The sequence below is a fragment of the Mastigoproctus giganteus genome, chromosome 9 (genome assembly GCF_048544385.1).
Source record: "Mastigoproctus giganteus isolate SK-2022 chromosome 9, ASM4854438v1, whole genome shotgun sequence".
NCBI lineage: Eukaryota > Metazoa > Arthropoda > Arachnida > Uropygi > Thelyphonidae > Mastigoproctus > Mastigoproctus giganteus.
In genome coordinates this window covers 70,518,110-70,535,272 of record NC_143583.1, presented here as the reverse complement: position 1 = coordinate 70,535,272, position 17,163 = coordinate 70,518,110, and the positions used below count along the sequence as shown (strand labels likewise).

Genomic DNA, 17,163 nt, shown 5'->3' with positions numbered 1-17,163 from the left:
CGTTCATGCATTTTACTAATCCCTCTCAGAGCCTTATAAACCTCAATCAGGTAACCTCTGAGGTGCCTGGTTGCCAAGTTCTGTAGCCCACATAATCAAGAGTTTTTCCTCATATGGTTGTCCTTCTGCCGACCTCACCATTCGAGTTGCCTGGACTCTTTCAAGAAGTCTGTCTTTTTTCAGATGAAATCACCATACTTGAACACAGTATTCCAAATGTGGTCTTACAATTGTTTGTTTATTTGGTTTTTAGCAGCATTAGCAACTAAGGCCATATTGCTCCGGGAATATGCGGTGGTCATTTCCTGACCTTTCCGCATCCTCCGTATTTAGTGGTGATGGGCTTGAACCCCGGTCTAATCAAGAAGCGTGTGCTACGCACTGCTGCTCCTTCCCACCTGGCTACGGAGGCGCCTGGTCTTACAATTGCCTTATTCAGTGGGATTATGACCTCGTTACCTTTACAGGATAACGTTTGATAAATCATCAATAGGACACCATGGGCTTTCTTGGCTTCATGTTTACACTGTTCAGAAAACTTCAAATCTGTCCATACTGTAAAGTCGGAAAAAGTGCAACAGAAACAGTTGCAATGGTAAGTACAATTTGTGGACACAAAGCACTATCATGATCCAACATTTTTCCCCGGAATGGGCAAGAAGATGTTCAGGATTGTGCGTGGAGTGGTCTCATATGGACCATCGAAAAAGTTTAACAGCTGCTAATAGAAGATCATCACCTGTCCCTCTGAATGATAGCAGACTAGCTTCACATCAGCAAGGATACCATGCTTTTGACTATTGTCAAAGACTCAAAAAAAAAAAAAAAAAAAAGAATAGTGTGCTCACACTTCGTGCAGCATGCATCGATGGCAGAACAGGAGGAATGCGATGCTGCATGTTAAGATTTGATTGAGACAGAAGATAGTGATCCAGACTTTTTAAAAAAATCATAACTGGTGATGAATCCTGGTGTTTTGTATATGAACCCGTAACAAAAAAAACAATCAGCTGCATTGGTTGGAGAAAATTTGCCAAGGCCGAAGAAACTCTGGTTCTAAAAGTCTCGAACCAAAACAATGTTGGAAATTTTTGACTGTCCAGGAGCTGTGCACAAAGAATTTGTACCGGAAGGACAGATAATCAACTCTGAATTTTGTGATGAACAGACTATTGAAAAGAATTTGACATGTTAGGCCAGATGTGGCCAACTCAGGTGAACAGTTCTTGCTTCACAACAATGCACCTCACACAATGCGACTATCAGCCAAGCATTTTCTCAACAGAAGGGCATTACAGAGCTTCATCATTCCCCCATAATCATCGGATTTGGCATCTTCTGATCATTTTCTGTTCCCTGAAGTGAAATCCCATCTGAAGGGGCATCATTTTGACAACATTTCAGTGATCCAAAACAGCATAGTGAGGGAGTTAAACAGGGCTCCACAGAGTTATCCAGTTGGATGACTGTGCAAAGAGGTATATTGAGTTGCGAGGGATGTCATTTAAAGATTAAATAGTAAATTTTTTCCTTCAGATTTTGAATTTTTATGAATGTCGCTCTAAAACTTTTCTGACACACCTTGTAGTTTTTATGATTACTTATATGAAGTATATACAGGGTGATTCACTACCAGTGCGACAAACTTGCAGGAGGTGTAGTGGGCACAGATACGAATCGGAATCACATAGCATTGCAGGGTCCAAAATGCCTTCGTCATGTGGTAGAGGACGTTGAACAGGAGGTCGCGTGAACAGTGATCCCGCTGGAAGTCAGCATTTGCAAACCGTTTCTGTTGAAGAAACCAAGTAGCAAAAGTCCTCCGGGGTGGATAATCCACAGGCTCCAATGATTGGACGCGTTGCAGATGGTATGAACTCATTTGGTTTGTTGACAGTATCCTCCATACAGTGGATTGGGAAATACCCAATTGTTGGCCTATCGCTCGAGTACTCGCACTCGGATTGCCTTCTGCAAGATGTAGGACATTCTTCTCATTGTCTGGCATCCTCGTCGTTTGCTCTCGATTCATGGTACCTCTCGTGAAACAACCAGTCTCACGTAACCTTCTGTGCACACGTGCAAAAATCGTATGATGAGGAGAACGCTTGTGCAGGAAACGTTCCTGGTACAAGCGCAGAGCAGCGCGCCCGTTACAGTCCGCAGTGCCATACGCGAGGTGCATGTCGGCCAGTTCGACGTTTGAATACTCGTCCATCCTACTGCCTCGGGAACCGGTTCGCAAATGCTGCAAATTCCTCTACCGCATGACGAAGGCATTTCGGACCCTGCAATGCTATGTGATTCCGATTCGTCTTTGTGCCCCCTACACCTCCTGCAAGTTTGTTGCACTGGTAGTGAATCACCCTGTATATATGGATGGGAGTACAGTAATTGAGCCAGCACAATGGAAAAACAAATTTTACAGTTGAAAATACCACTGTTGTACCAGTTGGCACATTCAAGGACTTAATGGGGATGGGAGAGGGGAAATAAATAAATAAATTAATTAAAAAAAATATATATATATACATATATAACTACAGTGCCTGCCATTAACAATTGAATATAAACATCGATGTAGTTTTTTAGACTGTTTATATAAAGTATAAACAGACGGTAGTACAATAATTGCATCAGCACAGTGGGAAAACAAATTCCATGGAAATGATGAGGTGCAATAGCCTGTACATCCAAATGCGAGTGGAATTTTGTGGTGTCGTGGTGGCTGCAACACATTGTTGGATTGAAAGGGATTCATGCATGAGGGGACCATTTGACAGGATGAAAGTAGTAGTGACCAACAATTTCCCATGTACATATGGGTGAAAAACTCATGGAAACGAGAGTGAGGCCATCTTTCAAGAAATATGGAATCAACAATATGGCACTAATGAAAAGTGAAAATTCAGACCATAATATTTCATATCTTTTTTATGAAAACCCCAAACACGAGTGGTATTAGAACCTATAGTACTTAGTACCGTGCTTCGGTTGGAGGTTGAGAAGATGAAAGAAGATATTTGTTGACATTAGACTTGAACTTCTGTAGACTGTAATTTTCAGGAAGGTTGTTCCAGAAAACGGCAGTTGAATGAATAAACGAGGAAGATGAAAAGTTGGTTCTGAGTTTGAAGTTGGATGGTAAATGGATGTTGGCTGGTGGCAGCATGTGTTCAGACTGTTTTAAAAGAGAGAGCGGGAATTATAGAAGCCAATTCAGAAGAACAGTGCCCATGGAAGTATCTATAGAAAAGGCACGCAGCAGAAACAGTACGTCTGAGACAGAGAGTGGAAAGACTCTGTTAGAGAGGAGTCATTAATTAACCTAACTGCCCTCTTCTGAATGGAATCTAGAAGCCTGAGAGAGGTTTTGGGGGAATAATATTCCATAGTAGGGCGGATTTGCGATTTGTACAGAGTGAACAGATGTTTGGAAGAAAAGTAATGCTGAGAGCGAAAGAGAAAACCAAGTTTTTTAGATGCAGAGGAAGCAATATTTGTAATGTGCTTGCGCCAAGAGAGATTAGAAGTCAGGGTAATCCCCAAAAGAGAAATATCATTTTCCCTAGAAATCGGAGTGTCAACAAAGATAAGCATAGGAGCAGAAGAATCATTTTTGCAAGATATAAGACAAGATTAAGTTTTAGAAGGATTGCAATCAACTAAGTTGTCTTTACCCCACTGGAGAATTACCTGGAGATCGCCATTTAAGGAATTGGTAACAGATATTCGAGAAGTTGAAGCTGATTGAGCAGTGCAAGGTTTCTTAAAATGGAAAGTGGAATGCAATGTGCTATCATCGGCAAAACTATGGATAGGATTTCCAGTCAATGGAAGAAGGTCATTAATATACAAGAGGAAAAGAGTGGGGGAAAGAACTGAACTTTGGGGGACATCAGCATTAGTAGAGAAGTTAGAAGACAGAGAGCCATCTACCATCACCCTCAGTGAGCGATCTGAGAGAAAACTGGATAACCAATTACAATAAACAGTTGGCAAACCATAAGATGGAAGATTGTTTAGAAGATCTTTATGCCAAACACGATCGAAAGCCTGTGAGATGTCAAGAGCAACTGCTTGTGTTTCATCAAACTTTTCCATTGAATTTGTCCATACATGGGTAACATAAGCCAGAATATCAGTGGATCGACACTGACGGAATCCATATTGGCGATTGTTGATCAGACAAAAGGTTTCTAGGTAGTTTAAGAGCTGACGGTTAATTGATTTCTCCATTACTTTAAAAAGAGTAGAAGTAATTGCAATGGGACAATAATTGGATCGGAGGGACTTGTCACCCTTTTTTGGATATGAGCAAATTTCAAAGCAGAAGGAAAAACACCTTTGGAATAAGAAAGTGAAAAAAGGCGGCAAAGAACAGCAGTAATTTCAGGAGCACAGGTTTTGAAAACAAGTGTAGAAATACCATCAGGACCCGGAGCTTTCTTAGCATCGAGATTTGTCAAAATCCATCTGACATCCTTTTGACGGAAGACCACAGGAGGCATTGAATGGAGCGTGTTGGGAATGGTGGGAGGTGTTTTACCAAGATCATTAATAGATGAGTTGGAAGAAAAATGGGATGCTAGCAGGTCTGCTTTATCCTTGGCTGAAGTGACAACAGAACCATCTGGTTTTGACAGAGGTGGGAGGAGTTAGATGGGCAAAGGTTGTGGCCAATAGCTTTGGCAAGAGACCAGAATGCATGGCTACCATTAGAGCAAGAAGCAAGTTTTCTACTCTAGATATGAAAGATTCTATCAACTAGATATGAAACACTGCAAGCCACCAGTGCAAACTTAACTATACAAAGGCAATGTGCCATCAATTAATGGTCAAAAGGAAGAATCCCATTAGCAGTGAGCCTGCTCAAACCATTCAAGATCTTAACACAAATTTAAATAAATACACCAACCGTTTTGATTAAAATAGTTTAATACTTATGTATTAAACTATTTTAATACATAAGTTATGTGGGGGAGACAGGACGGTGACTAAAAGACCGTCCGGGGGAACACATGAGAGCCATACAGTCCGCAGAGTTCAATAAGTCCGCGATTGCTGAGCATTATTGGAAAAAACAGCACCAAGTCTCTCCCGAGAATGCTGTCATCCTTGACCGGGCGCACCGATTCTGGGACTATAAGTGGTTGGAGAGTTTGTGGATTGGCTCGTCCAATAACAGTAGCATGAATAGGGATAGGGGTGTTCGGCTCCATCCCATCTTGGAAGCTGTAGTCCTTGCAAGAGATGAGCGCCTCACGTTTCCACATTCTCGAGCCACTTTCGGTTCTGGCGCACGTGAAAGTAATACTGAACATGCGCCTGGTCAGCCACGGGTACCATGAACCTGATACTAAAGGATGTGTTGCCCAAGTAGCATTGTTGTTGAGAAAGGAGGCGGATGCCTTAGAAAGCTACAATCATCGTTTTCTCTCTTTTAATTTTCGTAATAAATTTTATTTTATTTTATAGTAAATCAGTTTTGTAAATATTATTTTACAGTATCCACTGTATCGCTTGGTACATTTTATTATATTTATATTTTAACAGCATTAAACTATTTTAATCAAAACAGTTGATGTATTTATTTAAATTTGTGATATGAACTATTCTCCCAACCTCAGAGGCCTTTTTGAGGATACATTCAAGATTATACACCTCAATCAAATCAGCTTGGAGTTGCCTTGTCTCCAGACACTGTAATTTGCAGAATGTAAGCCTTTTCTTGGTAAGAGCAACCCTTCATTCCACTCACTGATCTTGTTGCCTTTCTCTGTACTTGTTCCAGCAGCTCTACATCCTTCCTAAAATGAGGCCTCCAGATCTGTACACAGTACTCAAGGCATGGCCTGACAATTGCCTTATACAAAGGGATAATCACCTCCTTATCCCTACTAGCAAACTTCCTGTATATCATTGACAAGATCCCATTAACTGCTCTGGCAGACAGTCTGCACTGCTCAGAAAACTTCATATCTGACTGTACTATTACCGCCAGGTCTTTTTCATTCTCTACCACCTTGAGAGTAGTACCACACAGTTGGTATGTTTCTTTGGGGTTACTAATACCCATATCCAGTACTCTGCATTTGTCAAATGTTCAAAATATCAGCAGTTAAAATTAAAATACACTTTAATGATTAAAAGTAGTGATATTATTCAGCTGGCTTGTCTGATCATATTTCATAGTAGCATGCCCTTCAACCAAATCATATGCTCCACTATTTCATGGTTGTCAGGAATAAATAATATTCTCCAATATCCCATATATATGCTTCTGTGATTTTCAGGTGTTCACATTCTTCTGCTGTTAGGAAATCAACTACATCATTCTGCATATTTGTTGGTAATGATTACTGACAGGTATGCTTATTTTGTGTTAATGTAAATTAAGTTTTACAGCTGAGTATGAAGTCCCTCATTTACTATTGTATCACAGCTATTGTATTACATCTGCACAAAATTCTGGACAAATTCCTCTGTGCTTGCAAGACGATGGGTCCACTTTCATTTGACTGGACTTATATATTTTCTAATCTTCCGATGTGTCACAATGCTTCTAATAGCATTAGCAGGGGCATACGATGCAAGACAGCAAGCTTATGCAGCATCAGCCAAAAAAAAAAAAAAAAACTCCTCCCATTTCATCCTTCCATTCATTCCAAATGCCTGTACAGCTCAGCCTTAAATTTATTTAGGCTATTAGCGTCCACAACAAAAGATGAAAGCCTGTTCCACCAATCAACTACCCGCTGGCTAAAGGCAAATTTCCGCACATCTATTCTACAACTACCTTTCCTCAATTTGAAACTGTGCCCCCTCAGGTTCTTAGTCTGAGCAAGACGAAGAATCCCATCAGCATTCAGCTTGCTCAACCCATTCAAGGCCTTATACACACCTCAATCAGATCACCTCACAGGTGCCTATCTCCAGGTGCTGCAATTTGCAGAACTTAAGCCTTTCTTGGTAAGAACACCCTTTTGTTCCCTTCACCAATCTTGTTGCCCTTCTTTGTACTTGTTCTAGCAACTCTACATCCTTCCTAAAATGAGGCCTCCAGACCTGTACACAGTACTCTAGGTGTGGCCATTGCCTTGTATAACGGGATTATCACCTCCCTGCTAGCAAAATTCATATACATCATTGGCAAGACTCCATGACCTGCCCTGGCAACCCGTCTGCACTACTCAGCGAACTTCTGGCTGCACAATTTCCCCCAGGTCTTTTTCACTTTCCACTTCCCTGAGCGTAGTACCACCTAGTTGTTACGTTTCTCTTCTGTTATTGCTACCCATATGCAGTACTTTGCATTTGTCAATGTTAAACTCCAGTTGCCACTTCTCAGCCCATTTTCCCAACTTATCTAGATCCAGTTGGAGTAGGAACTGCTTTCTCAAGGAAATAAATATAAGGTGTCCTTAAAATCATTGTCATCTCTATAAATGAGATGTGCTCCCTATAAAACTCTCATTTAAAATGTAATATACAAAAAAAATGTTATCGTAGAAACCTTCATAAAATGTACCCACATTGATGAATACAAAGAGATCCACATGTTTTTGCACATTTCCAAACACAAGGTCTGCCTCGCTTATATTGGTAATCATATTCACAATGGCTTCCTCCAGGTCTTTTAGGTTCTGGAATTATCTCTGGAAACAGCTGAATTATTAATGTCTCCTCAAAAAATTCTGGAGGTAAGAAAAAGGAAACTTAGGAGCAAACTGTTCTAAATACTGTATGTCCACATCCTAGAGTAGCTACACAACTGGAAATATGTACTGTATTGTACTGCTAATTTTCCCTTTATTGAACTGTCTGGGGTAAAATGAAGGGGTAAAGAATGGAGTCAACAGTTTTCTGCATTTACTGTCACTCAAAAAAAAAACAGGAGACCAATTTTATTTATTATTTATTTATTGTTAGTTGTTGGCGCATCGGCTTCTGTGGCCATATTGCACCTCCCACGGTTTTTGCATTTTCTACTCTAATCCAAGTCTGAGGCGGGATTCGAACCTGCGACCTTTGGGTTGCCAGGCAGGCACTTTACCCACCCGGCTAGCCCAGTCGGCACCAATTTTATGACTATGTGACATGACGCACAGTGACTTTATAGATACCCTGTATAATAACGCATAATACATTATAAATTAAATTTCTATTAAATAGCTGTGAATGGTTTCAAGAATTATTATTAAAAATTTGTTTTTTCATGCTAACCCTAACCGTAACTGAACTTAAAAAAAAAAAAAAAAAAAAAAAAAAATTTGTGAAATAAGTAAAATGGCATTTTGAAGAAAAAAGCAAAAAAAAAAAAAAAAAAATACATACCAAAAGTTTCGGTATATATATGTTTACAATATATAATATTATAATGTCTGTCAACAGTCTCTAACTGTCCTGTTTTTTACTTAATTCACTTAGCTGTCCTTGTCACTCATATTGGCATCTTCCTTCTGTGGAACTCACTGGAAAGAATGCATTTATGGCTTCCAGGATAAATTCTTTGAATACTTCCTATAGTGAACTTGTATCCAACAGCATGTTGTTGTTGTCTCTCTGATTAGAGCCCAAGAAATATTAAAACAGGTAAAAGCTAAGTATGACTAATCACTAGCAAAGAGAGCTACAAAAAGGAAATTAGTTCTTCTCTTACATGACTGATTAAAACAAGGGGGGGGGGGAATGAGCCAGGTAGGCCCTTACTTGATCAAAGTGGTTGAGTCACAGAAAGCCCAACAGAAGTTTCAGACAAGATGAGTATTTTGCAATGATATTTACAGTTAAACATGTTATTTATAGTTTGAATCATGTGGGGGAGGCAGTAATGAGAAATCAAATTGCTGTAAATTAAGTGATATTAACAATCAAAGAGAAGAGTCTATTAGAAAATTTACTGAAACTGAGGAAACAGAGGGCTCCAGGAATGGACAATATATATATATATATATATATTTTATCGTATGATGCGAGCAATACATGAAGGAACCATTTTTCCCCTGCTTCCTTTGTGTATCATGGCCGCAAGGTCCAAATGGACAGTACAGCGGCATCGTAATATACAAGCCTGAGGCAGAATTCGAACCCGCGACATTTGGGTTGCCAGACAGGCACTTTATCCACCCGGCCAGCAATATATAATAGAACCTCATTAACTTGAAGTTCAAGGGGACCAAAATATATCTATTTCAATTTAAATGGGTTAAAACTGTGGTCTTGTCAGTCAGACCTTTCACATAATTTTGAGTAAATAATAACATGTCATTCTGTAAATTACATATAATTATAATGTTAGAGAGGGAGAAAGCAATAGTTACTCATATTGAGTCAGCAATTAACACAAAACATATTTCATTGAGTCTGTCAGAGAGCCTGATGGGAGTTTAAAGAATAGTTTTAAAGCTGTGGATAAAAGGTTGTGGAAGGAAAAGCTCAAAATTGAAAATAAAATATTACTTCCGTTACTGGACTGTTAACTAAAAACCTTTGGAGGATAGGAGATATATCCTCTACTTCTTAAATCAGGAAACATGGACTTACAAAACATGAATTATTAAATGAACATTTTTGAAACTGCTACAGTATTCTTTCTTGTATATTGAAATGAATTTGCTTGCTGGTTGCTTATAAAATTACATTGCTAAATTGATCAAAATTGAGAAAAAAAAAATATTTTCCCCCTTCTTTTATATATTTTCTAACATATTAAACTGTATTATGAAATAAAATGCATGGGTATGCAGCAAGCAATATATGTTTTTGACAAATTGCACACTTCAGAAAAGCATTATTATAGTTGTACTCAGTTATAACGAGCAACCATGAATTTGGAAGTTTTGCTCAATACAGCTGTTATTCATGATGCCCATGAATGTAAAAATATGTATCAATGTAATAAGAGTAAAGTGAATCAGTAAATAATTACATAAAAATAAGCTACTCAAAAATAGAAAGAGCTTCTTTTAATTAGATTAGTAAGACACGGTTAGTAGAAGTCATTCAGCTATATCTCTGGTAAAAGTAGTGAAAAGTAGTCAGCTAATGTTAGAAATTAAAAGTAAATAAATAAAGAGTATACATATTTAATGTATGGGAACATATAAAAAAAATAAATAAATAAATAAGCAAATAAATAAGGTATTTAAAGATGCACCATTAATCACGCCCTTTTTACAAAGATAATTTAGAAGCCATGGCCTGTTTCACAGAAGTGCAATTAAAAAAAAAAAAAAAATTAATTAAAGTCTTCAATGGCATCCTAAGTTTGAGTAAGCTAGCATGGATTTTGTAGTGATTGCATCTTCAATGAATTCAGTGTTGTCTTTGTAGCTATGTTCTTTGTTAGCAGAGTCTCTATTATATGAGGCGCCTCCGTAGCCAGGTGGGAAGGAGCAGCAGTGCGTAGCACACGCTTCTTGATTAGACCGGGGTTCGAGCCCGTCACCACCAAATACGGAGGATGCGGAAAGGTCAAGGAATGACCACCGCATATCCCGGAGCAATATGGCCTTAGTTGCTAATGCTCCTAAAAACCAAATAACAAACAAACAATCTATTATATGACTCTCTGCTGGAATTCCAGAAGTTATCAAATTGTCATCCACACAAATGAAATTGTTAATATCAATTTAAATGGTCAAAATTTGTAATTCCATTTTGTTTCTAGCTATTCTGATAGAAGTATTAGGATTGTCTTCATTAATGTTTTGATCAATACTGAAAAATTCTCCTGATGATAAATCAGATTTCCAGAAAAAATTTATCACTGTTATAGGTATAACAGTATCCCAGACATCTTTCATCAAATGAGTTGAATCCAGTAGAAAACATGTAATCCTTGTTCTCATCGATTAATCAGTTGAGAACCAAGAATTGCCTGAAATAACCCTTGAAGCTTTTAATGATGCCCAGGTCCAGTGACTGCAAAACAGAAGTGGCATTTTGAGACAAAAACATCAATTTTATGTTGGATAAATTGTGCATATGAAGATGCACTGGACAGTTATCTACCAGTAGTAAATTTTTTTTTTTTTTTTTTTTTTTTTTTAAACTTGTTCTTATGTAGTGTTATGATTTTTTAAAATTTTTACTTATGTATTTTCAACTTTTTACTTATATGTATTATTAGATGCATATTTAATGGGAAGTTTTTTACATTTTTGGAAGAGCATGGTTCAGTGATTTTCCTATTACAAAAAAGTTGTCTTTTCTTGTCACATTCATAAACATCAAAACCATGGTTCTTAGTTCTGCTGCCAACACATTTATCACCCTTAAAAGTTGCATAAGGCACAATGTTATAAAACACTCCACACTTTCTTTGATGTGTCAACCAAGTGCTGCTTGACTGACATCATCCAAGTCACATTTCCTCATTTTCTTGCTTATAGTGAGGCTGTTTTCTAGTACAGAAGAAGAAGCGACTTCTTCCCCCCCCCAAAGTCGAAACTGCAGACAATGATAAATTAAATTTTTTGCACACTTACCACTTTCTAACTCAGGAACAACCAACTTTTTTGTAGACAGACAGGCATTTCCTTTTAATTACATATTATTCACTGAAGAGCAATACCTCCATTATTTTTTGTCACCAATGCCATAAATTTTTGGTAAAATCCAAATACAATACAGTATGTGATGCTGCTAAATACAATGCTAAGTTCAATTTCTGCTAAATGCACACTGGTGGTTTTCACTGTTCTCGATACTGCTGAAAAGGATGTCATATGCTGCTGTTTACAAAAATTTAAAACTGAATTGCAACTGACAAATATGGTAGCTGGGTCCCCTCTCAAGAACAAATGTTTACTTCTCAAGTCTCCTACATGCAATTAATGTTTCACTGATGTATTTTTTATTGTATCTCTAAATGAGGGGAAACAAGGGAGACACTGAAGATCTAAACTAATTACTACAATTACATTGTAGTAATTAGTGTAGTATTGAGGAAATATACTACACAAAGAGAAACACATCAGCTCAGTGGTCTATACTTTGGAAATAAGTAGACCAAGTTTGCTTAACATCTGAAATTTTTGTATGTAAATGCTCATTATAACTAAGTTCAACTACTATTACATAACTGAATTTGCATTTTATCTGATTGAAAAAAATGTCACCAAAGAAAATAACTGGGGGTAAAATATCTGTGCATGCGTGGTGTTTTCTTTTGTGGTTTGATACTGTTAGACGTGAATTTGAAATGAAGAATATCAATATATATTCATGTGCATGTGTTCATTTAAATGTCAGAGGAATCGCTGACAGAAAAAGCAGAAGAAAGAAAAGCCAAGGGAAAGAAAGAGAAGATCGAATTGGAAATAAATCTTTAAAAAATATAAATAAGAAAATACATTTTAGGCTATGAATTTATGTGGAATCTGTTTGTTCACCCTTCCCAGTTAAATGCAAATGCAGACAAATAGTTTCATCATTCACATAGAAATTTTCCGCAAATACCTGCCAGGTTTAATTGAATCTGATATGAAGCAACCTTCAGTTGTCAACCATCGCTTATGGAATGTATCATCAATTGACTCATCACTTGATTGAATTTTTTGAGCCATACATGGGCTGGGCATTCGCTCCATGTACTTTCTCTGAATACCATGCATATCTCACAGGCTGTTTTGATATTTTTATGCTCAATTTATACTCAAGATAAATGTTCAAATAACTCTGGAGCAGTCATTTTTTCATCACTTTCATCATTTTACTGAACCATGCTTCATGCTTGCTTGCTAGGCAGCAAGTTCAGTGTCACTTGTACTTTTGAAATGGACTGATGGATAACTGCCATATACAGTAGACTTTCGAAATAACGGCACCCCAAATAACAGAACATTCGAGCCAACGACATGAATGAGATTGGATGTGTACATATAGTGCAGATGTCTTGCAGTGCCGAAAAAAGAAAATGGTGTCACGTGATTACTGTAATCAATTAAGTTTGCCATTTTGAAAGTGAATTCTGTACTGATATCACAGATTATACTGTTGTTTTACATTTATTTTAAATTAAAAACCCCTCACTATGGCACTTAAAGTTAATAAACCTCATACAGAGAAGAAAAGAAGCATAACGTTAAAACCTAGTGACAAACTTAATAGAAAATAGAATGGGCATAAGTAGGAGTATATTAATGGCAGAATATAACACTGGATTGTCAACATGTTTGTTTTTTTTATGTGCAGTTAATAAAATTGCATTCTTAACTCTATTTCTTATTTAGCCTCATTATTTCTGCATTAAATATATTAAAAATAAAACTTTCTAGATAACAGAAAAATCTAAATAACAGCATCTTGAATCCCTGAAGGCACCCTTATTCTGAAAGTCTACTGTACAATGACTTCCATATAATTTTTGTCAAAATATTAACTCCGAAAAAACTGCACAATAATTTTCACTTGATAATTTTCTGCCACAAAAGTGAACAGCACTTTAAAAGGTTTAGTTATGTAAAAATCAGTTTAATAAATTTTCAATTTACAATCTAATGCAGCATAGTATAAAAATTCTGCAAATTAGTATTCCTATGCTTAAAATGCCATTTAATAATTTTGTTCTAAATTATTCCTGGTAGTGAAGGTACTGAATACCTAACCATCTACTATCACTTACAAAGAACTACAGTCAAGATGAAAAACAATAGGCAGTTCACTGTCACTCACAAATTCAATTTCCTCTCTACACTCCTTCCACAGCATATGGAATGGCTAGTCTTTGTGAATGACTTGAGCTGCCTATTGCCTTTCTCTTTATTATACCAGTAGCATTTCTCTTAATTCAAATCTAATCATTTCTCTTAATATAAATGTAGCTCTCCAGTCTTAAGGGATATAATTTTAAGCTGTAAAATAATGTAAATACATACCAAGTGTAGCCAATTCTAATGTGCAGTTCTGCAGAGTATCAGCAGTCTGGTTTACAATAAATACATCCAAAACAATATCATACTGATTAACATGAACATATGCTTCAGCATATACTGGATCAGAGAAACCAGTTAACTGAGTAACTTTGCTAAGTTTTGAAGATGACAAATCACCAGATACATCTTTCTTGGTAATGCCCATTGCTTGTGAAAGACTCAACTCAAACATGTTCTGTAAATAAATTTATCACCTTAAATAAGACTAAGTTAGATGACTGATATTAAAGTACTGAACAACAGAAACATGTTATAAAAGTTCAATTTATATACTGTCCTACCAATTTATTAGAGAATCCAATTTTTCCATATTCACAGAACGTCCTACCATAAATGAAATAGTCTGCAACACAGAGTCATGTGGTATAACAAACCTTTAAGAGCTGCAGTGAGGGTCAATAAAGTTGCACCATGGGAAGCAACATCAGTGACCTCACAAAAAAAGCATGACATAGCAGCTTGTGCAGTAGAAGAATCTTTAAGAAGAGTAGCACAGTTCACTAGGATCTTAAAGATTCTTTTGTATGGAAATCTGCAAGCCTTTTGCGTTTTAATGAAACAGACAAATCTGTCTGCAGTGGTGTAGGAAATGTAGCAATGGTTTGTAATGTGCAATATGATCAGATGAATCATGTTTCATATTGTTTAGCACTGGTGAACACACAAGAGTATGGGGGAAGTTGCATGAAACAACGAATCCCAAATGCATCTTGCACCCTCTGCAAAATTCCAGTGGTGTTCTGCAGAGGGTGCAAGAACACCACTTCCAGTGGTGTTCTTCAGGACTATATTAGTGATATATCACAGGTTCTCCCATTATTATGGAGGATTCTGCTATCCGACTGATGTATCTAAACATCCTTAACCAGGTGACAGACTGTTCCAAGGTGACAAATGCTACAGTATATAAATTATACAAAAATTGTATGTAGAGCACTCCAAAAATAGGATGCTGACTTACAGTCAATGGACACAAACCCCATCAAGAATTTTGGGGATTGTCTGAAATATTTATCTGAAACAGACCCTGGCAACCAATGAATCTGACAGATCTAAAGATCATTCTCAAACAGAATGGAAACAAAATCACCTGAGATATTCGGTGAAACAAATTCATTCCAAGCAGGAATACTATTTTCATCACCACTAAAGGTGGCCCTTTGTGCTGTTAAGTAACTTCTCCATTATTTTAGTAGAACAGTGTATAATTACATTTCAACATAATATTCTTTATTATTACTTAAGCATCTGAAATGATGTTACCAAAAATTTAGGGAAATCAATTATACATGTTAACTACCAAAATTAATATATTCTGCTAATGGCTAAAGAAAATGAGGAAGCAACAGAGATATGCAATATTCAAATTACCAAGAAGATTATTAAATTTTTTTATGATTTGTCTATCATTAATAATTCTTAGTTAATGATCTCATCTGTGATCATCACACTTTTATTAAAATTGTAAACTTCAATATTTCAGCATGATAACAACAGAAAGAAAAAAAAAAAAAAAATCTATAGTTCCTAATTCATTGCTTTTTAACTACAGTAGTATTAATACTTCTGACTGATTTCAGTTTATTACATTTCTGTATATGTTTTTAATTTTTGAACTTCTGCCTTATATATATTCTTTTGGATTTGTTTCCACTGAAAAAATCTAATAAGAAGTTTGATTACATGGGCTGTGTTAAGGTAATTAAGTAAGAACAGCTGTATGCAAGTAAGAACAGGTGCATTTGCATGTACATGTAATGCTAGGAGTGCAATGTTGAGTAACCAGTGACCAGTGCAATGTTGAGTGAGTGTGGTGTGACACAAGCAAATTTCAAATTCAAATTATTATATTAGGGCCACCCGTAATCTCTTACATATACCCATATATGTATTATGACTAAATTGTGTGTGTTCTCTGGTCGATTTGCCTGTTTTGCTGGACGAAAAAAACCCCAGTTTCTGGGGGGGGGGAGAGAACCTTGCTATCTACGCCTGAGACCGACTAACTCAGCTATGGAGTGAAAAAAGCCCACTAAAGTTCCTTGTGTCATCAACGGGATTCGAACCCGGGCCTTTCCAACGGTGTGTGTGGGGGGGGGGGACGGTGACAATATCACTGTGCTACCAGTGCAGACGGTGTCATACAAGCAACGGAAAAATGAAAATGAGGAGCGTGTTATAGGCCTAATGACTGTGATCATTATACCAAACAACTGTACAGAGAAATAAAGGGAGCCAGTAAATCAGAAAGTTAATGTGGGATTTTAACTTTCAAGATTCAACCCACAAGTTTCTGACTGAAACTTGTGGGTTGGTCACTCACACACTAGAAAGACTTCTGTGGATTTACTAGATGACTGTTTTCTACAATAGCAAGTTAGAGAGGCAACAAGAGAAAGCAATACTATTGATTTTATTATCAGCAGCAATACTTCATGCATTAAGGATCTGCATGTAAAAGAATTTCTGGATAGCAGTGATCACAGTATACTAATGTGGAATTTGTTTAAAGACATTACTGTTGAGGGTAAAGGGAAGGGCTTTTGCTTTCAAAAGGGTAACTACAGTGTCTCAGACATTTTTTAAATTCTATATAGTTGGACAAAATGATGAGGTTACCAAGAGCAAATTCTAAATGGGAAGCATTCAAGGGCAGTAATTATAGAAGCTACTAGGCTTTTCATACCAGTTAAGAAATACTGCTCATCTGACATCCATTTGGACCTAAATGGATGTCAGATGAGCTAAAGACTTTTGGCAAAGAAGGGAAATGCAGTCACAGCATGGATTTCTTAAGAGAAAATCTTGTCTGACTAATCTGATTGGATTCTATGAGCAGTAACAAAAGAACAGGACACAAAACAAAAATTCTGATATTATATACTTGAATTTCATGAATGTTGTGCCACCGTTTCATTAAGGGCAAGTTACTGCTATGGACAGATGGATGGTTAAGTGGGAGAAGACAGAGTGGTTAATTAATGGACACTGTTCTTCATAGTCTTCTGTTATTAGTGGAGTGCTCAGAGCTTAGCCCATTGTTGTTTTCTATATTTATTAATGATATTGATGAAGGTGCATCAGGTTTAATGTTTAGGTTTGCAGAAGATTCTGATATTAATGACAGTAAACAAGGTAAGCTACTTCAACAAGATCTAAAAAAATCAGACATATAGACTGAGAAAAGGCAGTTTGAAGTTTAACATTTACAAATGCAAAGTAC

At 36.9% G+C, this 17,163-nt stretch overlaps 1 protein-coding gene across 2 annotated transcripts in view; it reads right to left on the bottom strand.

Moving 5' to 3' along the window:
- Positions 1 to 17,163, bottom strand: part of betaCOP (coatomer subunit beta) — a 234,667-nt gene that overhangs the window by 56,517 nt on the left and 160,987 nt on the right. For both annotated transcript variants that reach the window (XM_090381759.1, XM_090381760.1), the window contains exon 17: positions 13,884 to 14,115. In XM_090381759.1, coding sequence (XP_090237885.1) covers positions 13,884 to 14,115 — 232 coding nt within the window. The remainder of the gene's footprint in view (positions 1 to 13,883; positions 14,116 to 17,163) is intronic.